At 44.9% G+C, this 21,748-nt stretch overlaps 2 protein-coding genes and 1 non-coding gene across 3 annotated transcripts; 1 reads left to right on the forward strand and 2 right to left on the reverse strand.

Moving 5' to 3' along the window:
- Positions 1-523: 523 nt before the first annotated feature.
- Positions 524-7,037, reverse strand: LOC124683644 (G-type lectin S-receptor-like serine/threonine-protein kinase SD2-5). Its single transcript, XM_047218123.1, has 2 exons — positions 4,487-7,037; positions 524-902 (listed from the first exon to the last, which is right to left on the reverse strand). The coding sequence occupies exons 1-2, from the start codon at positions 6,818-6,820 to the stop codon at positions 720-722; spliced, it is 2,517 nt and encodes an 838-aa protein (XP_047074079.1). The 5' UTR covers positions 6,821-7,037; the 3' UTR covers positions 524-719.
- Positions 7,038-9,270: 2,233 nt separating this feature from the next.
- TRNAQ-CUG lies at positions 9,271-9,342 on the forward strand. The gene has a single exon. It is a non-coding gene; the product is annotated as a tRNA-Gln (tRNA).
- Positions 9,343-10,131: 789 nt separating this feature from the next.
- On the reverse strand, positions 10,132-10,702 carry LOC124683645. The gene is made up of 2 exons (XM_047218124.1): positions 10,262-10,702; positions 10,132-10,152 (listed from the first exon to the last, which is right to left on the reverse strand). The coding sequence occupies exons 1-2, from the start codon at positions 10,550-10,552 to the stop codon at positions 10,132-10,134; spliced, it is 312 nt and encodes a 103-aa protein (XP_047074080.1). The 5' UTR covers positions 10,553-10,702.
- Positions 10,703-21,748: the final 11,046 nt, after the last annotated feature.

Below are 21,748 nucleotides of genomic sequence, written 5' to 3' on the forward strand. Positions count from 1 at the left end.
TTACGTCAAACACTTTACGAGAACAAATTTCAATCAAAGTAATAATTAAGGATGGTAATGGTATTAAAACTAGAATCAAAGAGATGCGCGAACCTAGCTAGTAGTACTTATCAGTATTTGTAAGTGTAGCTCATTTTTCCACTCACTCGGAGCCTTCTTGGTGAACAGTTTCCAAGACCTGCCTGACAAAGAAAATGAACAAAAGAGTTATGAATTACTTGATATCAGGAAAAAAACGAAAGTTGCCGATATAGTGCCATAATGATTGAAATTACCTTTGGAGCATATCAGCCATGTCCCCATGTATCAAGAGGTTTATGTTTCGAGTCCATGACTTGTACTAGCCCTCGGTCAAGTTCAATGCTAGCAGATTAATGTGAAATCTAAGCACACACATAACTCATCAATTACACTTAACATCGAGTAAGCGAAATAGATTTAATGTGTACAAGATAGTAACACTCAGTGAAAGTTGTAAAGAAATAGTATTGTTATTGACATGGTTATAATAGGTTTTTTTCTTAACCAAGCTCATTCCGGACATACATAGGCGCCACCTCAAACTCCAGGCACTTCCAGTGTTAAGAAAAGAAAAGATAACCATGTAATCTGGGAATAAGTAATTATTGATATTACTATATCACAACTGTAGGATCTAAATAACGGTGTCGCCCAGCATAATGTGACTTCATTGTTCCACACCTCGATCGAGCTTGCATTCACCTTGGCTCCGAAAGAACAGAGTCTATCTGCAGAGTTGCAGCAATCTTCCCATGAACTGCTCTGTTTGCCACCATCAATTCTATATTTACAAGATCCAAGTCAAGTTCGGTTTCAACATCCATTGCGCCATCCAGGATTTTCACAGCTTCGGTCATGGAAGGTCTTCGACGGCTATCTACCTGCTGTGACGCCCCGGAACCGGTACCCTGAGGATCCCAGCGAACCCGCCGAAATCCGCACGATATCGATTCCGACACGCCCTCCGACACGACGTGCGCGACAAAGCACACGTGATGCCAGAGGAATTAACACGAGCGGTAACATTACAACAGGATTACAATAGAGCCCACAAGAAACATATATTACAACAACGACTCCGACGAGTCAAGATACAAATATACAATACAAAGATCCAAATCATACAGAAGATCGAATTCGTCCGAGTACGGACAAGATACAAATTGGACTAAGAGTCCTGAAGATAACCAGTGGCGTCCATAACCCTGCCCAGGCCAAGCCGGAAGGGTAACCTTGCTAACGTCGTTCTTCTTCGAACATATCTTCATACCTGCCCGGTTATATCCCGTAGAAGCAGCAATAAGTACGGGTTCGTACTTAACAAGACTTCAAGACGTATAAGCATTCGTCAACCAGTCTTCCTTTGTACTTGAGGCACGCAGGGGACTTAGAGGACGCAAGAGGAACGTCATAGGCAATATGATGGGGTTAAGTGGCAGCGCGCAAGCACTAAAAACCTATAGAGACACTCTACAACATTCGTCTAATCAGAGAAGGTGAGAGAGCGTAACTAACAGTTCTATACTCTGCAAACATAACACAGTCGATGTGTTCCCCCTTCGCCAAGAGGTACTGGCAAAGGCACTCACACGATTGTCAAGTTTTAACCAGTTATTATTTAAGTTGTTCTGTCTTACTATGCAAGTTATTTGTATTGAAACAACAGGTGTAAGTTGTCTATGGTCGAGTCATACAGCTCCAAGTCGTCCATAACCGCGGACGCGGCTTATCGATAAGATTGTAACCCTGCAGGGGTGCCCAAATGTGCCCACACGCACGATCAAACCACTTATGACAGGTGGATATCACGACACGCACTCTCCTTCACTACAACAATGTCCAGGAAGCCACCTAACTAAGTTAACCCGTTTTGGAGCCCGATCGAAACTCCGACGCGGACCTAGGCTGTTGCGAGAACGGCTTTCGGATGGAAACGGTGCCGCGGGGTGAATCCATCTTCAGCAATACGTGCCGCACCTACGGACGTGCAAGAGACAACGGGGTTACAAGGCACTCACGGCTTCCCCAAAAGTAACATCATATCATCTGACCACAAAGAAACATGCTTGCACGCCCAGGAGAACCAAAACAAACATCCAAACTAGTTGTGGCCACTGGACAAGGCTGTAGATTCCGGCAGTGGTCGAGGGGAGATCCGGTAAGCATACCCACGTGTGGTTAGAGCGCTCAGTCTCGGAACAGATAACAAGAACTCGGGGTCCTAAGATATTTAGGAAACACAAGTGAGCCGTCACAAAACGATCAGCTGACCCACCGATGCCTCCGACTAACAAATATCAACAACTAGAGTAACCATGATTCTTCCCAACATATAACCCAATAAGATAACAATAACGGTAACAACATATAAGCACTAGCATGCACTACGACTCGCAAGGCAGACTCGATAACCAAACAATAGCCGTAGGAGGTGGTGGTGGCAATATGGGCTGCTTGAGGTAACAAGTGGAAAGGACACGTGACAAGAACGCAACTTAAGGATAGCATGAGGGAGAAGGCAAAAATAAAATAGGTGAGCGACTCCTGCAGGGACAGGAGTATAGGGGAAATGCTTGCCTGTTAAAGCTTGCCGAGAAACATCCGGAGGACTTGTCGTATCTCACATCACCACTTCGCGATCCTATCCGAGAAGAAGCAAATGCTGGAACACACAATGCATGCAATCTTACTACTACGGAAGAAGAATCGGCATGATCAAGATAATATGCATGGCATGGCAGACATGATGCGGCGATGCAACTTATCCATATTAATCGGAATCTGAATCCCGACAAACAAATATTAGGTTCAAGTTATTTTTCTACCCCGCATATTAAATGTTGATTAGCATGGCATACATGGCATAGGTGAGCTACACAAATTTAAATGAAACCGGGATAAGAAATAAGTAGTCCCGCACAATTCCATATTTGTTTATTAGGTGAATCGCTATTTAACCCGAACCCACGAGATACACAATGTGATGCAACATGTATGATTGATGCAACAATTTATATAGCACATTTATAAAATAGGTTGGTTAGGGTCGGGGTCTCACGGCATCGAATCGGAGAGCGGACAGCGGTTTGGGGTTCGGAGAGGAAGAAGAGGAAGACGGGGTCTCGATCTTCGGATCCGTGAAGGAGAACTTGGGTTCCAGCTTTGGATGTTGGTGGCGAACTTGCATCGATCATCCTGGTGATCTTTGGGTGACACGGTGAGGTCATGTCTATGGGATGAAACACAACAACACAAGTGTGCAGTGGCCCCATGCTTAGTGGCGATCCTCGTGCAGCACCATCTTCATATCATCGCTTCTACTAGCACCAGGCTCAGGTAGCGGAAAGAAAAAAACATTGCGCAGCAGCAGCACCTGGAATCAGCGACACTGTGATACAACAGCAGGATCAACAAGTTGTAACTGGCAAGATCAACATGGTGAGCACGCGTGCGTGCTGGAGTCAAAACACAACCAGTGAGCCGGACACGGTTAGCAGCAGGACTTGGCAGCGGAATCAACGTGTGCGAAGATCGAGCTGTGTTCTGGACGCGCAGGGACGGAGACGAGGATGGACGCAACCCGTACGGACGCGGCCGTGACGAACTTGAGGCGACGGAGGCCATGGGGCGCTCGAGCGTGGCGGTCATGGGCACCAGGGACAGGAAACAACGGCGCCGTGGCCAGAACGAGCTCGAGCGAAGCAAGGCGGGGCGGCGCCAACCGTGCAGAGGCAGGGGCGTCGCAGGGCCCGTGCACGTGAGGCGGAGAAGGACGTCGAGGTGGCCGGGGCGGCGCGGGTTCCGTGACGAACTTGGACGAGGGAAGGGCGACGAGGACGGCTGCAGGCAGAGCAGAGGAGGACGCCGGCAAACGGTGCGGGCAGCACGGCGGCCGGAGGCTAGGGCGAGAGAGAGGAGGAGAGGCACGGCGGCCGGGGCGGTGAGCAGCGCTCGGGTTCTACGAGAGGAAGAGCGGGGCGAGGCGAGCGACGGCTCGCTCGATCCGTGCGGGAAGAGACGACTGAGAGAGGTGGGAGGACCCGATTGCAAAAAGGAAAGAAGCAGGGGGGAGGAAAGAGGCCGGCGGCGGGGGGTGGAATGCAAATGTGCCAGGGGGCTGTCGGTGGGAACCCTAGGGGTCTGCCGGCCGGGCCGGATGGCCTTTGCTGGGCCGCCGACTGGGCCTGGGTTTGGCCTGGTCGGCTGGGAGGTCTTCTCCTTTTTTTAAAAAAAAAAAAACTGTTTGCTGTTTCTTTTAAAACCCATTACTAAATAGATTTTAGCAATAAAGTTAAACAGAAAAAAAAGAGATAGAATTTGAAATAAAAGATGGGATCATACTAGGAATAAAATAGGGTTTAATAAAATAATTTTGAGGTTGAAAATATATGCATGATGCCATGATGATGCACGGAAGAAAAAGAACAATCAAAATCTATAGGGATCCTACCCGGGGCCGTTACACCTGCAAGCACCACATCGCCAAGTTCATCATGCGCGACACCTCCTCCAAATGATATTGCATATCAGTGGAGCGTGGATCGATAAGGTCCATCTGCTGGTCAGTTTTGGCCTTGTCCTGCAGTACGCTGACAAGATGAAGGCTTTCTTCAGGCTGCGAGTAATCCAAATTACTTCTGCCGCAAAGGATTTCCATGATGACCATGCCAAAGCTGTACACGTCAACCTTTTCATTGATAACAGACGTCAACCACTCAGGAGCTAAGTAACCCGGTGTGCCTCTCAGTCGAGTCACAACACTGCTGTGATCATGGTCAATTAGCTTCGCAAGTCCAAAATCAGATACCTTAGCACCAAACTGCTCATCCAACAGGATATTCTGTGGTTTGATGTCCAGATGTGCTATTGTTTGCCGGCAGTCACTGTGTAGATAAGCTAGGCCCTTTGCTACACCAGTGATGACCCTCAATCTGGTTTTCCAATCAAGTGGGGTTGCTTGGTGCTTTCGGAAGATCCACTTATTCAAAGATCCATTAGGCATGTATTCATAGACAAGAAGCCTATGTGATTTTTCAGCACAAAATCCTATTAGCCTCACCAAATGTATATGGTTGATGCTTCCAATGGTTTGAACCTCTGCCAAGAATTCCTTTTTCCCTTGATTAATGCTATCTAACCTTTTCACAGCAACATGCTTATCACAAATCTGTCCTTCAAAAACAGAACCAGATCCTCCTTTCCCGATCACTTTTGAGAAATCTTCAGTTGCTGATTTCAACTCCACAAAAGAAAATCTTGCGGGTAGCCCTGGTAACTGATCAAAAATGTCTTCATCTTCTGATGGTTCTGCTCTCTTTCTTCGCAGAACTATAAGCACTGCAACAATAACTAAAGCAACAAAAATTGAAGAACCAACGGCTGACAGAATGGCTGTTTCTCCTTTAGATAGTACAAAGTTACGGGTAGCTCCGCTAACTTTAACAAATGCTAGAGAACTAAAATTTCCCCAGTAACTTCCATCTTTTACACTTATCATGGAGAAGATGTCAGAAACCAGAAAACAGAAGCCAGTTGAGATGTTATAATGGTTGAAAAAGGAAGCCTTGCATGAACAATCATTCAAGCAAGATAGTTTGCACCGCTCTTCGCTTGTCGTCCAATTGTAGACACCGTTGAAGTGAGTGATGTTGGGAAGGGAAAGCATCCTAGGCTTCTGTGTTGAATCACAGGATAGTGAACCTACTGGCAAGCAGCCACGACTAAGCTCCCTTGGATCAATTACTTCAAACAATCCGGACTGGCCGATGGCAGCATCAGGACAGTTGCACTGTCCATTTGAACAAATACCATATTCGCCACAAGCTAGAGGATAAGCACAAGGATCAGTTATATCAAAAACATCTGAACTCACCCAACTATCGTTTAGAATCTGATATAACCTCAGGTGCCCATCAAAGTCTAGCCTCACAAACACCAACCCATTGTTATGGCTAGGCAGCTGGATCTGGTAATCCGGTGACTCTGTATCCCGGAAATAAGTGAACACCTCCAGGCTGCCATTCTTGAGGGCAATGTATGCTGACCTATTTGTCGTGACAGTTCCACCAGTGGGGCTCCGATAGTATGCTAGAGGAGTATCAGTTCCTGCAAATGCATACATGCCATCAGGTTGGACGGTGACATAAAATTTTCCATTGGCCCAGTTTGACAACGAGGTGCTTGCCATGAGCTTCTGCCCCTCTTGTAGAATCTGGCCAGTGATAAGTGTGTCAGTTGGGTGATCAAAAGACCTCCATAGCTCCATATTTGCATGGTTTAATAGCACCAAATTGCCTATGCTGGTAAGATTCATGCCAGCAACAGACTTGTCTGTAGTATGGGTAGACCAAACCATTGTTCCATCAGCATCAAAGAGAACCAAATCCCCATGTTCAGTAAGTTGGACACTAGCATTCTCTTTGACCGGGCGATCACGGTTAGCGGACCAGACCACCTCGGGCGACTCCCAGTATCCCACAACTGCACCATCGATGCTGTAGGAAGAGGCAAAAAAGATGGAAAAGATGTAGTCATCACAGGTAGCCACAGCCCCTGCACAGAAGAAGCCGCAGGCAATTGAAGGAACGCTATTATCATATGAGTAGTCAATAAAAATCATGGGGAGTATAACGCGCAAGGAGAAGTTATCATCTGAAGAATTGTTGTGGATGAGGGACGGATTGTTTCGCCATATGGTGCCAGGCTCAACATCGAAAGCAAAGGATTTTTTTATGGCAAGTCTAGAAGAAAAGGTTATAAGGAAGGTCAAGAGGAGGATCAAGATCTTTGAAGGATACATGGCTGCAAAAATATTGAACTCAAACAGTCGGTTCTATTACAGAACCCTGTCGCCCTTTAGCTGCATCTAGTTTCTCCACACATGCTAGCGTGGGTGTGGCATCGCTGCTATTCTTGCAGTGGGCATCCTTGTGGGGGCAAGCAGCAGGAGATGTAGGTGAGGCGAGCAAGAACAGATATTTTGGGAGGCTTGAGCAAGGACAAGTGAATGGGGAGAGGAACGCATGTGGGGAAGAAAGATGGATTCAATCATAAGAATGACTGGTTGAACAAGAGCGGTATGGTTCAGATAAATGGGTTGATGCTTCTGTTAGTTGAAACAGTCAGCTGTTATTATTGTTGCGGCAACTTAGGAACTTGGGGATGAGTGGTATGAAGTGCTAGCATAGCAGATAAGATGATGACAATGATACAACCAAGAAAATGAGAAGCATGCAGGTCTTCCAAACACTCCCTGTTCTTCACCAAACTATCAATTGCGGACAGCCTACTTACATATAGAAAAATACATTTCAAATCAATGGCCCAACCAGAAACAGCTAGTTTTCTTCATTGACCAGCCAAAAGTAGGTTTCTTAATTTCTTTAGAAAACTCAGGATTTGATTAGTAATTTTTGTAACACGTCTTCTTATAAAATCTGTTGACTAATCAGCCACTGAATCACCAGAATTCTGAAAAAATGTAGAAATAATCATTTTGGGGCGTTTGAAAAACAAGAGTTGGCAGCTCTTTGTCTTTTGTGTAAAAGGCACAGCTGGTCGTACGTTTGGATGCAACTTAGGAGGTCAAAATGTGTCGCACTGTCACCTAGCAAGCTGATGGCAACAACAGAGCATACTACCGTTGAACGGACTTTTAGGCTAAGCGTCAGTCAAACTTATCTAGCTTGACTATTGACCAATATAAGGAGTATTTGATTTTGATCAAGCATAAAAGATGTAACTACCAGCAATTTTCATGAAGTATGCGCCACAATTATACAATATTTTATTATTTTTACTGATATTTTTTGTATGAACAGTGTCGGTAAAAAAAATTGCCTTGGGAGAGTGTCCATGTCTAAAACATAATGTATTTTGTGATGGAGTACACCAGCCCTCTACAGTAACTTGTACATTCTTTCCTTCAGATTGCAGGTTAGGAAACAGCTGGGATGAATACTCGCACAACCATTCATTGAAATTTTGATTCATGTTTTGGCCAAAAATGTAGAAAAATCAAAGCAAGTGTATTTACAGTTCCTATCCCCTGAGCCTTATCCACACAAAGCCTCATCCTTTCCGTTGGGGCAAGTTTTTCGGTAATCTGCCGGTAGTACTGTTAAGTAACATAACCTGGGCCTTCCCAAATCTTTGCACATCACACTGGTGCTAATTATGATCACAAAAAATTAGGCCAATCATTTGCCTAATTCTACTAACTTAGTTTATCGCGTAATTCTGCCGTGGAGCATACTTATAAATATGAAGCAACTGAAACTGATTGCCACCATGCAAAACTAATCAGAACCTGTTCACACAAAAAACAAACACCAATTTCAGATGGACAAGAATCGGAGTATTCATCACCTATCGTTTCCCCAAGCCATGTCATTGCAATGCGGGTATACAAGTGGTCATATCAACAGAACAAAAACAGGCATAAATAAATATATATTGTTTAAAGTCCGTAAAGACACAGAGGAAAGAAGAATATGGCTTGAGGGGGCCATAGCGCTACAGTAATTAAGCAAGAAGCTGCAGTATTCTCACCTGCGCATTCCGGCAAACAGTTGGTGGGCGCCTACCACCTAGCGGGCCTGGCTAGCGGCCGAAACAGCCTTCTCCCTCGATCTCGGCTCGCGCAGGCAACAATGGAGGGCCAGTGTATGTACGTAAGAATGTTTTCCGGTTGCCGGAGCTACCCTTGGACGGAGCCTGAGGTCTTCCGCACGGCACAACCGCTCCATCTTGTATGTGAGGAGTAAGCGGTAAATTAGGGGATATTCACTTTGGTATCATTTGCTCCCACTATGTGAATCTACATTTCGAAGTGTCAAAAAATTCGAAAGTAAATTTTTTCATGTACATCTACACATTTTATGTTCGTGCACAAGTTTTCAAAAGAAACTAAAAATATTTGTGGCTCCCGTAAAAAAGACAAATTTTGATGTTATAACATGACTACATACAGTATATTTTTTTGTCTTTTTTGTACACACCACATACAATATTATTTCTCCATGAAAACTTGTGCACTAACAAAGAATGTCACGACGTACACCAAAAAAATTATGTCAATTTTTTTTGACATTTTTCAAATTGTTTTTAAATTATTTTGTATAATGAGAGCATTTTCTCCTATGAGCCAAAACGCCACCTCCGTAAATTAGCGGCATATAGTTTAGGTACGTAGAATATAGCGGCAGCAAATTACTATTTATTTTGACGACAGAGAGTGTGGACATCAAAGGTCCCATGGTCTAGTGGTTAGGACACAAGACTCTGAATCTTGTAACCCGAGTTCAAGTCTCGGTGGGACCTCATTTTTGTTACATTTTCTTTCTTTTTAGAATCTGCTGTACTTAAACTAAATACTTGGGAAGTTCGAATTCGTAATGTTATTTTTTAATTCAATTTTTTGTGACATAACTTTTGACCTTTCTTTTCTCACCTGAACCTGAAGTGTGTGGAAGCAACCGTTTGGGCACTCGCACTTCTTTTCCTCTCGATTCAACAGATGGAATCGATGCTTGGAAAGTCAAGTGATGTCCCTTATCATTGTCTTTTGACTCGAACTTTCCTTAGATAAACTTTGAACTTATTTTGCTCTCTAGCTAAAGTTAGTGGAAGTGCTGTTTGGGCACTCTGGCACCCTTTTTTTCAGCCCAATTTTCAGACGAAGATACTTTACACGTTGTCCATGATAAACTCAGTTTTACTTTACTCCTCAGAAATATGGAGCAATGTATAGAATACTGCCAGCATAAAGAAGCACGACACATATTTTTGGTTTTTAGAACAAATCAATAATATCGCCTGGAACAACAGTAGAGCTCTCAGAAAATACAGTAGTACCACTGTTCAGCTTCGAAAAAAAGAAAATACTACAGTAGTAATTACAGAGCACAGTGTAGCGCAACCACGTTCTTACACGCGCTGTTGCTACCATTTGGTCTTTGATCATTGTATTATACACACTTTTGCCCATAGCTACCTACACGAGCAAACACATCTCTCAGCCATGGCAATCCTGCTGTACTCCAGTCCAGAGCCGACCATCATCAACAGAACAATTCTGTTTCAGATGAAGCATCCAAAGCGGATATCGCATCAGAAGCAGCAGCAGAGCATCTGTATCAGAATTCAGAAGAGAAACAAGTGAATCACTGTCCCATTGCAAATTTCGATCGCCACACACACGCGCGCGCACAAAATGCAAGTTTCGATCGCCGGCGCTCACCTTCCTGCGCTTCCGCCATCGCCACCGCCGGTGCCGTCGCCGGGACGACGCCTGCGCGTGCGCGAGGAGCAGGACCTCGGGCCGCAGCACCAGCGGCGACCAGAGGCCGCTCCGGTCGTAGTCGAAGTCGAACTCGCTGGTGTCCGCGAACTTGCCGAGGAGCTCGTCGGAGACATCCCTCGAGACCAGCTGCACGATGAACCCGCCACCGCCGATCACAGGCGCGGATTCCTCGGAATCAGACGAGACGCTCATGATCTCCGGGGACCGAGAAGATGGTGACGACGGCATTGTGGCGTGTAAGACACCAGCTAGGATGAATGGATCAAGCAGAGTGATGCATAAAGAAATTAACTAAGACGCGGCTGGTGTGGGCTGTCGTGGTTGCAGCATCGCCATGTTCGCAGACAGCAAGAAACAATTTGCAGTGGATTGTGTAGAGGTTGGGGGGAGAGAATGACTTAGTTTGGACCCCCTCCATTTGATCGTGGCCACGACTAGTCCATCTCGCTCTTTCTTTAATGGTGGCAGGCCCTCTTCCCTCACCTCTCGCAACAAGCACAGCTGATCTCCCCCTCTAGCGACCGACCACGGATCTCTCCATCATGTGGTGCTGCTTCTGCAGGTCTACATAGTCTTGGACAGTAACCTCGCGTCTATTTAGCCATTCATTCATGCATCCAGTCTCCAGCAGGATGCAAATTTCATTCCAGCTTCGTGCAATGCCAAGCTTACTACAGCAAATCAGTCCTTCTCTGAACTTAGGAGCACTACTGTTTAGCCTTTATTGGCAACGTTATATTGGCATGATTCACCGGCAGCGGCTTCAGAACGGAGCTTGATCCGGCTAGGCTGGGGCACGTTCACAGAAATGTAGCAATCAAGCTGAGCTTTTCCGTATAACTTCCGCGGGGATAGCTAGCAGGCAAGCCAAACGCCGCTGGGATCGCCTACCTACCATTAGAGCAACATTTCCCAAATCGATCTGCGCAGGTTGGTCCTTCAAGATTAACCAGGTCGATCCGTGGTGGGGCTCATTAGATCCAAGATCTAATCAGTTTGGGTGGGGAAGCAGCCTAGCGAGCTTCCAGCTAATTTCTGTGCAACTTTTCCAGCGGATGGAAGTAAAGAGGAGGCGGCGTGGGGATCACTGATCACCGTAGTGATGTTGGCACTCTGCGAGGATGTGCCAAACTTCAGTTAATTTATTAAGACATCCTTAATAAACTAGTAGTGCAACTTTTTGCCGAAAAGAAGATGTGACTAGCGTTAATAAGATGCGCAATGCGTTGCCTAATCCTCAATCCGGCGTGGGATCTTCCTATGCACGAGCGACTGAGCGAGCGTAGTTTTAGAGCATCTATGTAATCGGTTAGAGTAGTAAAAATCAGCCGAAACCGCATCTAACCGATCCCTTATATGGTTAGATGAGTAAAAATTATAAGAGTCGGTCCCCAAACTAGCCCAACTCTCTTATATATACTCGACCAATCTCCCGCCCGCGGCGACACCTTCCAGCCCTCGTGTCGGTGCCGATGACCCCGACTTCGGCTGGAATCGAACCTGGGCTCCCTTCCACAACCCGCTAGGCCATACGCTGCTGGAATAATCCACCATGCCCAAGGTTTTTGTCAAGAAAAAGGTTGGCGACAAAAAGCGCAGTAAAAGGCAACGCCTTGACAACAAAGACCGGCGGCAAGGGTGTGGCTAAGGCCGCCTCGGCCGCGGGCATGGCTGGTCGCCCTCCCTTGTTCCGGCTGGCGCTCGGCAGGAGAGGAAGCCGACGATAGCGATGAAGATGCGCACCGAGGCGGAGGAGAACAAAACGGAGAGGAAGGCAGCCGCGACTCCCAGTCCAATGGCTCATACAATGTATTTGCCCACACCTGCGCGTAGTGATCGATGGAAGGTCGGAGGGGTAACAAAAATATCCTTTTGTTCGGGCACCGATGCATTTATTGTGCTTTGCCCGCATGTGTTGGGCACGGATAAGTTTTGTTGGCCACCGATGTGCATGTTGCCAATGCATTTGTTGGCCACCGGTGTGCGTCTCCGATGCATTTTGTTGGCAGTTGGTGCTCTTGTTGATTTTTTCGATTGTAGGAAGGTTGAGTTGGAGGTGGTTGACTTCATGACTCAGTTGGACTCGTCTCACACGCTTGGCCTCGATGATCTCCAATTTCCCTCTGATGACAAAGAGGAGGTGGCCGATGAAGATGATGCGGCCGAGGAAGAAGAAGAGGTTCTGGTTGCCGGTGAGGAAGAAGAGGTTGCCGAGGAACACACACAAGGGAGCGTGAAAAGGTCAAGGACACAAAACCATGGAACACAAAGAAGACATTACTCTATGCCATGCTTGCATGAATGTGTCTCTTGATGCAATGGTGGGCACATATCAATCAAAAGACACAATTTGGGGTAGGATCGAGGACTACTACACCAACACCGTGACCGTTCCATCCAACTGTACTCAAGGCACACTCAGACACCGTTGGGCACCATTCAAGATAAATACAAATGCAAATGATTGTCTGGTTGTGTTGCTCAAGTCATTCCATCCAATACCACTACAAGCAACTGATACGTCTCCGACGTATCGATAATTTCTTATGTTCTATGCCATATTATTGATGATACCTACATGTTTTATGCACACTTTATGTCATATTCGTGCATTTTCTGGAACTAACCTATTAACAAGATGCCGAAGTGCCAGTTCCTGTTTTACGCCGTTTTTGGTTTCGAAATCCTAGTAACGAAATATTCTCGGAATTGGACGAAACGAAGACCCGGGGCCTATTTTTCCACGGAGCTTCCGGAAGACCGAAGAACATACGAAGTGGGGCCACGAGGTGGCGACACCACAAGGCGGCGCGGCCAAGGGGGCCGTGCCGCCCTATGGTGTGGGCCCCTCGTCGGGCCCCGACTCCGCCCTTCCGCCTATTTAAAGCCTCCGTCGCGAAACCCCGAGGCGAAAAACCACGATACGGAAAACCTTGCGAGACGCCGCCGCCGCCGATCCCATCTCGGGGGATTACTGGAGATCTCCTCCGGCACCCTGCCGGAGAGGGGATTCATCTCCCGGAGGACTCTACACCGCCATGGTCACCTCCGGAGTGATGAGTGAGTAGTTCACCCCTGGACTATGGGTCCATAGCGGTAGCTAGATGGTTGTCTTCTCCTCATTGTGCTTCATTGTTGGATCTTGTGAGCTGCCTAACATGATCAAGATCATCTATCTGTAATTCTATATGTTGTGTTTGTCGGGATCCGATGGATAGAGAATACCATGTTATGTTAATTATCAAGTTATTACATATGTGTTGTTTATGATCTTGCATGCTCTCCGTTACTAGTAGAGGCTCTGGCCAAGTTTTTGCTTTTAACTCCAAGAGGGAGTATTTATGCTCGATAGTGGGTTCATACCTGCATTGACACTAGGACGATGACGAGAAAGTTCTAAGGTTGTGTTGTGCTTGTTGCCACTAGGGATAAAACATTGGCGCTATGTCCGAGGATGTAGTTGTTGATTACATTACGCACCATACTTAATGCAATTGTACTGTTGTTAGCAACTTAATACTTGGAGGGGGTTCGGATGATAACCTGAAGGTGGACTTTTTAGGCATAGATGAAGTTGGATGGCGGTCTATGTACTTTGTCGTAATGCCCAATTAAATCTCACTATACTTATCATGTCATGTATGTGCATTGTTATGCCCTCTCTATTTGTCAATTGCCCGACTGTAAATTGTTCACCCAACATGCTTTTATCTTATGGGAGAGACATCTCTAGTGAACTGTGGACCCCGGTCCATTCTTTTAATACTGAAATACAAATCTGCTTGCAATACTTGTTTTTACTTGTTTTCTCTGCAAACAATCATCTTCCACACAATACGGTTAATCCTTTGTTACGGCAAGCCGGTGAGATTGACAACCTCATTGTTTCGTTGGAGCAAAGTACTTTGGTTGTGTTGTGCGGGTTCCACGTTGGCGCGGAATCTACGGTGTTGCGCCGCACTACATCCCGCCGCCATCAACCTTCAACGTGCTTCTTGACTCCCTACTGGTTCGATTAAACCTTGGTTTCTTGCGAGGAAACTTGCCGCTGTGCGCATCACACCTTCCTCTTGGGGTTCCCAACGGACGTGTCAACTACACGCATCAAGCAAATTTCTGGCGCCGTTACCGGGGAGATCAAGACACGCTGCAAGGGGAGTCTCCACTTCCCAATCTCTTTACTTTGTTTTTGTCTTGCTTTATTTTATTTACTACTTTGTTTGCTGCATTATATCAAAACACAAAAAAAAATTAGTTGCTAGCTTTACTTTATTTGCTGTCTTGCACTTTATATCAAAAACAGAAAAAAAATTAGTTACTTGCATTTACTTTACTTATTTCATCATGTTTCCTTTTAATTTTACCACAAAAAACATACCGGTAGGACGCGGGTCTATCATTGGGAGAAACAATATAGAAGAATTTTTCACCCATGTTAGTACCGTTGAAGATTTTGAAGATAGACACTTGGTAGAACTTGCTCCTACTTATGAAATTGCTGCTGCTTTGCTTTAGTCACGCTTGTTGGAAACTAAATTTGTTAATCTCAATCCTATAATCCAACACATGTTTCTTACACTTGGTGATATGGAAGAGGGGAAAAGAAAGATTTTGTTTTAGAAACCCTTCTTAGAGAATTTGGTGGTCTAGCAAGAGAGGCTAGAAAGGTCTTCGCTAAATTTAATATGCTTGGTTCTCATACTAATTTTGTTGGTCTCCTTGAAAAAATGGATATGGATAGGATAAGGTACACTAATAATGTTAATGATGGTGGGGAGATCAAAGCACCAATACCATGTAAACTCCTAGCTATGAATGATGCACTAGAACATAACTATGCTTGGCTTGTTCCCGAAAATTTGTTCGATGAGAGTAGCAAGCCCAAGACTAATGAGAAGGGAGACGCTGAAACTTATGTATCCAATATACTATGCATGGTTGAGAAAACTCCAAACCCCGCTGTAGGTGCACCACCCTTTGATGTTACTTGAGTTACACTTTCGCGCCTAGCTGAAAGGCGTTAAAGAAAAGCGCTTATGGGAGACAACCCATGTTTTTACTACAGTATTTTTGTTTTATATTTGTGTCTTGGAAGTTGTTTACTACTGTAGCAACCTCTCCTTATCTTAGTTTTATGTTTTGTTGTGCCAAGTAAAGTCTTTGATAGAAAAGTAAGTACTAGATTTGGATTACTGCGCAGTTCCAGATTTCTTTGTTGTCACGAATCTGGGTCTATCTCCCTGTACGTAGCTCAGAAAATTAAGCCAATTTACGAGCATGATCCTCAGATATGTACGCAACTTTCATTCAATTTGAGCATTTTCGTTTGAGCAAGTCTGGTGGCCTAATAAAATCCATCTTTACGGACTGTTCTGTTTTGACAGATTCTGTCTTTTATTTCGCATTGCCTCTTTTGCTATGTTGGATGAATTTCTTTGATCCATTAATGTCCAGTAGCTTTATGCAATGTCCAGAAGTGTTAAGAATGATTGTGTCACCTCTGAACATGTGAATTTTTATTATGCACTAACCCTCTAATGAGTTGTTTCGAGTTTGGTGTGGAGGAAGTTTTCAAGGATCAAGAGAGGAGTATGATGCAATATGATCAAGGAGAGTGAAAGCTCTAAGCTTGGGGATGCCCCGGTGGTTCACCCCTGCATATTTTAAGAAGACTCAAGCGTCTAAGCTTGGGGATGCCCAAGGCATCCCCTTCTTCATCGACAACATTATCAGGTTCCTCCCCTGAAACTATATTTTTATTCCGTCACATCTTATGTACTTTGCTTGGAGCGTCTGTTTGTTTTTGTTTATGTTTGAATAAGTTCATCATGCTTGTGTGGGAGAGAGACACGCTCCACTGGTTCGTATGAACACATGTGTTCTTAGCTCATAGTATTCATGGCGAAGTTTCTTCTTCGTTAATTTGTTATATGGTTGGAATTGGAAAATGATACATGTAGTAAATTGCTATAATGTCTTGGATAATGTGATACTTGGCAATTGTTGTGCTCATGTTTAAGCTCTTGCATCATATTCTTTGCACCTATTAATGAAGAAATACATAGAGCTTGCTAAAATTTGGTTTGCATAATTGGTCTCTCTAAAGTCTAGATAATTTCTAGTATTGAGTTTTGAACAACAAGGAAGACGGTGTAGAGTCTTATAATGTTTACAATATGTCTTTTATGTGAGTTTTGCTGCACCGGTTCATCCTTGTGTTTGTTTCAAATAACCTTGCTAGCCTAAACCTTGTATCGAGAGGGAATACTTCTCATGCATCCAAAATACTTGAGCCAACCACTATGCCATTTGTGTCACCCATACCTACCTACTACATGGTATTTATCCGCCATTCCAAAGTAAATTGCTTGAGTGCTACCTTTAAAATCCCATCATTCACCTTTGCAATATATAGCTCATGGGACAAATAGCTTAAAAACTATTGTGGTATTGAATATGTACTTATGCACTTTATCTCTTATTAAGTTGCTTGTTGTGCGATAACCATGCTTCTGGGACGCCATCAACTATTCTTTATTGAATATCATGTGAGTTGCTATGCATGTCCGTCTTGTACGAAGCAAGAGAGATCTACCACCTTCATGGTTGGAGCATGCATATTGTTAGAGAAGAACTTTGGGCCGCTAACTAAAGCCATGATTCATGGTGGAAGTTTCAGTTTGGACATATATCCTCAATCTCATATGAGAATAATAATTGTTGCCACATGCTTATGCATTAAAGAGGAGTCCATTATCTGTTGTCCATGTTGTCCCGGTATGGATGTCTAAGTTGAGAATAATCAAAAGCGAGAAATCCGAAATGCGAGCTTTCTCCTTAGACCTTTGTACAGGCGGCATGGAGGTACCCCATTGTGACACTTGGTCAAAACATGTGCATTGCAAAGATCCGGTAGTCCAAGTTAATTAGGACAAGGTGCGGGCACTATTAGTATACTATGCATGAGACTTGCAACTTGTAAGATATAATGTACATAACTCATATGCTTTATTACTACCGTTGACAAAATTGTTTCATGTTTTCAAAATAAAACTCTAGCACAAATATAGCAATCGATGCTTTCCTCTTTGAAGGACCATTCTCTTTACTTTTATGTTGAGTCAGTTCACCTATCTCTCTCCACCTCAAGAAGCAAACACTTGTGTGAAGCTGTGCATTGATTCCTACATACTTGCATATTGTACTTGTTATATTACTCTATGTTGACAATTATCCATGAGATATACATGTTACAAGTTGAAAGCAACCGCTGAAACTTAATCTTCCTTTGTGTTGCTTCAATGCCTTTACTTTGATTTATTGCTTTATGAGTTAACTCTTATGCAAGGCTTATTAATACTTGTCTTGAAGTACTATTCATGAAAGTCTTTGCTATATGATTCACCTGTTTACTCATGTCATTACCATTGTTTTGATCGCTGCATCCACTACATATGTTTACAAATAGTATGATCAAGGTTATGATGGCATATCACTTCAGAAATTATCTTTGTTATCGTTTTACCTGCTCGGGACGAGGAGAACTAAGCTTGGGGATGCTTGATACGTCTTCGACGTATCGATAATTTCTTATGTTCTATGCCATATTATTGATGATACCTACATGTTTTATGCACACTTTATGTCATATTCGTGCATTTTACTGGAACTAACCTATTAACAAGATGCCGAAGTGCCGGTTCACTGTTTTACTGCTGTTTTGGTTTCAGAAATCCTAGTAACGAAATATTCTCGGAATTGGACGAAACGAAGACCCGGGGGCCTATTTTTCCACGGAGCTTCCGGAAGACCGAAGAACATACGAAGTGGGGCCACGAGGTGGCGACACCACAAGGCGGAGCGGCCAAGGGGGCCCGCGCTGCCCTATGGTGTGGGCCCCTCGTCGGGCCCCGACTCTACCCTTCCGCCTGCTTAAAGCCTCCGTCGCCGAAACCCCGAGGCGAAAAACCACGATACGGAAAACCTTGCGAGACGCCGCCGCCGCCGATCCCATCTCGGGGGATTACGGAGATCTCCTCCGGCACCCCTGCCGGAGAGGGGATTCATCTCCCGGAGGACTCTACACCGCCATGGTCGCCTCGGAGTGATGAGTGAGTAGTTCACCCCTGGACTATGGGTCCATAGCGGTAGCTAGATGGTTGTCTTCTCCTCATTGTGCTTCATTGTTGGATCTTGTGAGCTGCCTAACATGATCAAGATCATCTATCCGTAATTCTATATGTTGTGTTTGTCGGGATCCGATGGATAGAGAATACCATGTTATGTTAATTATCAAGTTATTACATATGTGTTGTTTATGATCTTGCATGCTCTCCGTTACTAGTAGAGGCTCTGGCCAAGTTTTTGCTTTTAACTCCAAGAGGGAGTATTTATGCTCGATAGTGGGTTCATGCACGCATTGACACAGGGACGATGTGAGAAAGTTCTAAGGTTGTGTTGTCTTGTTGCCACTAGGGATAAAACATTGGCGCTATGTCCGAGGATGTAGTTGTTGATTACATTACGCACCATACTTAATGCAATTGTCTGTTGTTAGCAACTTAATACTTGGAGGGGTTCGGATGATAACTCTGAAGGTGGACTTTTTAGGCATAGATGAAGTTGGATGGCGGTCTATGTACTTTGTCGTAATGCCCAATTAAATCTCACTATACTTATCATGTCATGTATGTGCATTGTTATGCCCTCTCTATTTGTCAATTGCCCGATTGTAATTTGTTCACCCAACATGCTTTTATCTTATGGGAGAGACACCTCTAGTGAGCTGTGGACCCCGGTCCATTCTTTTAATACTTGAAATACAAATCTGCTGCAATACTTGTTTTTACTTGTTTTCTCTGCAAACAATCATCTTCCACACAATACGGTTAATCCTTTGTTACAGACAAGCCGGTGAGATTGACAACCTCCTTTGTTTCGTTGGGGCAAAGTACTTTGGTTGTGTTGTGCGGGTTCCACGTTGGCGCCGGAATCTCCGGTGTTGCGCCGCACTACATCCCGCCGCCATCAACCTTCAACGTGCTTCTTGACTCCCTACTGGTTCGATTAAACCTTGGTTTCTTACTGAGGGAAACTTGCCGCTGTGCGCATCACACCTTCCTCTTGGGGTTCCCAACGGACGTGTCAACTACACGCATCAGCAACGCAACAAGAAGGGTGGCCATAGGGCATTCGCTTTGCATCATTGCTACAAGGAGCTAGTTGGCAATGAAAAGTGGGCAAGGAGGAATTATGAGACCATACCGAAGAGGTCACGCCGACCTAGACGGGTTGGACTCATCATTTGACGCGTCGTAACGAGTAGATCAACCGAAGAGCAGGAAGGAAGACGTGGTGATCATCGATGTCTACCCTCCGTTGTTCCCTTCACATCCGGAGCTAGCCTTCGCCTGTTAGCCATGCACCTGGCCCATTATCTCCTCTACAACTCGTTCCTCTCCTTCCCACCAGCGTCTGCTACTTTCCTCTAGCCGCCACACCATGAGAGAGACGAGGGGAAGAGCAACGGGAGAGGATAGGGTTTCTCGGGTGTGGTTGAAGAGAGAGGTTGGGGCGCTGGGCAAGGGGCATGTAGCAAAAGTGTAGCACCTTGTGCGGCATAGCATTGCCGTTCTCCATGCATGTACGGGCTAGAAGGATGAGGGCGAATGGGGATGTGAAAAGACGAGTTTGCCCCTAGAGAGCAAGCAAAACCACATGCGAACCAACGCGCATTTTTGTCCGGTTTGTAAGCCCCTATAGCACCACGTAGCCTAGGTCACAGACGAGCGGGCCGTGTGGAAAGCAGGACCACTGAAAGTGCATGGAGACCCCATGTGTGGTTTTGGTAATTAATGATAATCCCTATGGACTAATGTTTGCATTGACATATAATTGTAGGAGTTGTCCATAGACAATGCTTGAACCATATGTTGGCTTCACGTTTGCAATAAGAAGAAATAAAGTGCAATTTCAAGATGAGCCAACTCGAAGAGATCATATGCTTGAAGCTTGCCTTTCATATGGTGATTATGGATATGTGAAGATACACCGAAGAAGAAGCTCTCCCATAGTGGAGTGTGGGGGAGCAATTAGCAAGACTTCATCAAGCAAGCACAATCAAGAAAGGCGTTCCATCTTGTTGCGGTCAACATTGTCATCATCGAGCTCAAGTGGAATGCGCAAGGTTAAGGTTTGCTCTTGATAGGGTTTCTCTCTTACCGGTCTCATGGTTTAGTTGAGAGACCGGGTTGTAGGATAGTTTCCTCACTATCAAGAGGCTCTCGAGTGAGTAACTCGATCGTATCGTTTGGAGTGAGCTCAAACCATTGCATCCTTGCATCATCTTTCATGGTTGTTATTTGTATCTTATCCATACGGTGTTTTATAGCTTGTTCTTATTGTCATGACAAGCTCTAGTTCATCGAAAACGGACTCCACATGGTTTACTTGTTATGTTTTCGATATTGGAGTTTTTCCAAGTTCTTTGTATTGAGAGGTTTCACCTCTAAATTTATGGAAAAATATATCCCACTTGTTCTTAATATTTTCACTGTTTCTGGGGTATGTCTTGTCATCCTCTTTACAATAAAATTGGTTTCACCTAAATCCGAGTTCTCTAACTCAAGTTGTTGCATTTTCCATATTGGAGGTGCTACCGAGTTGTCTCTTTTAGATAGGTTAAACCTTACACCTTTTAGTTCTATACTCCCTTGCTGGACTATGATGTTTCTATGCATATTGTTTTATTGCTCATTGTTGTGATTTCAATGAGCCCAAGATCATCGAAATTGGAGTCCGGATGCAAAAGTTATTGAACTTTTCGTACAATGTTGTCATGTACTTTTTCCCTAGGCGGTAGTACCTATCTACTTCCGGAAATATCATTTATTGAGTACTGGGAGCAATTCAGGGCACCCGGTAGGCGCCTGGTACTACGAGATTTGTTCATAATGGGCATATTTCTCTTGCCTGATTTAAGGGGTCTTATTCCCCAAAGTGTCCCATCCGTTGTAGCTCGTTTTTACCCCCATTATATTATTGACCTTCTTTGAGCTTGCTATCTCCCTCTCCCTCGCATGAATCTTGCATCTATTTGAGAGAAAGATAGAGAAGATCTAGATCTATATTTGCACCAATCAAATCCCCCTCTTTGTGAGGGAATCACTAGATCTTGATCTTGGAGAGAAATTTGGTGTTCCTCTGTTGACTGCCAAAACCCACCGGCGGGCAGCGGCCTTGTCAACACCGTAGAGCCGGGAAGAGCCTAGAGCTGCGGCTGGCTGAGACCCCTCCGAGCGACGGCCCGCAATGCTCTTCTGGTCACACGCGGCGATGCGAAGTGCAGGGCGTGCCACCGACCTATACCTGGTCGGGAAGGTGATGGGGATGCCTCGCTTAGTTTCTCGCGGGGCATACATGTAA

This window comes from Lolium rigidum, chromosome 1, assembly GCF_022539505.1.
Source record: "Lolium rigidum isolate FL_2022 chromosome 1, APGP_CSIRO_Lrig_0.1, whole genome shotgun sequence".
NCBI classification, from domain to species: Eukaryota; Viridiplantae; Streptophyta; class Magnoliopsida; order Poales; family Poaceae; genus Lolium; species Lolium rigidum.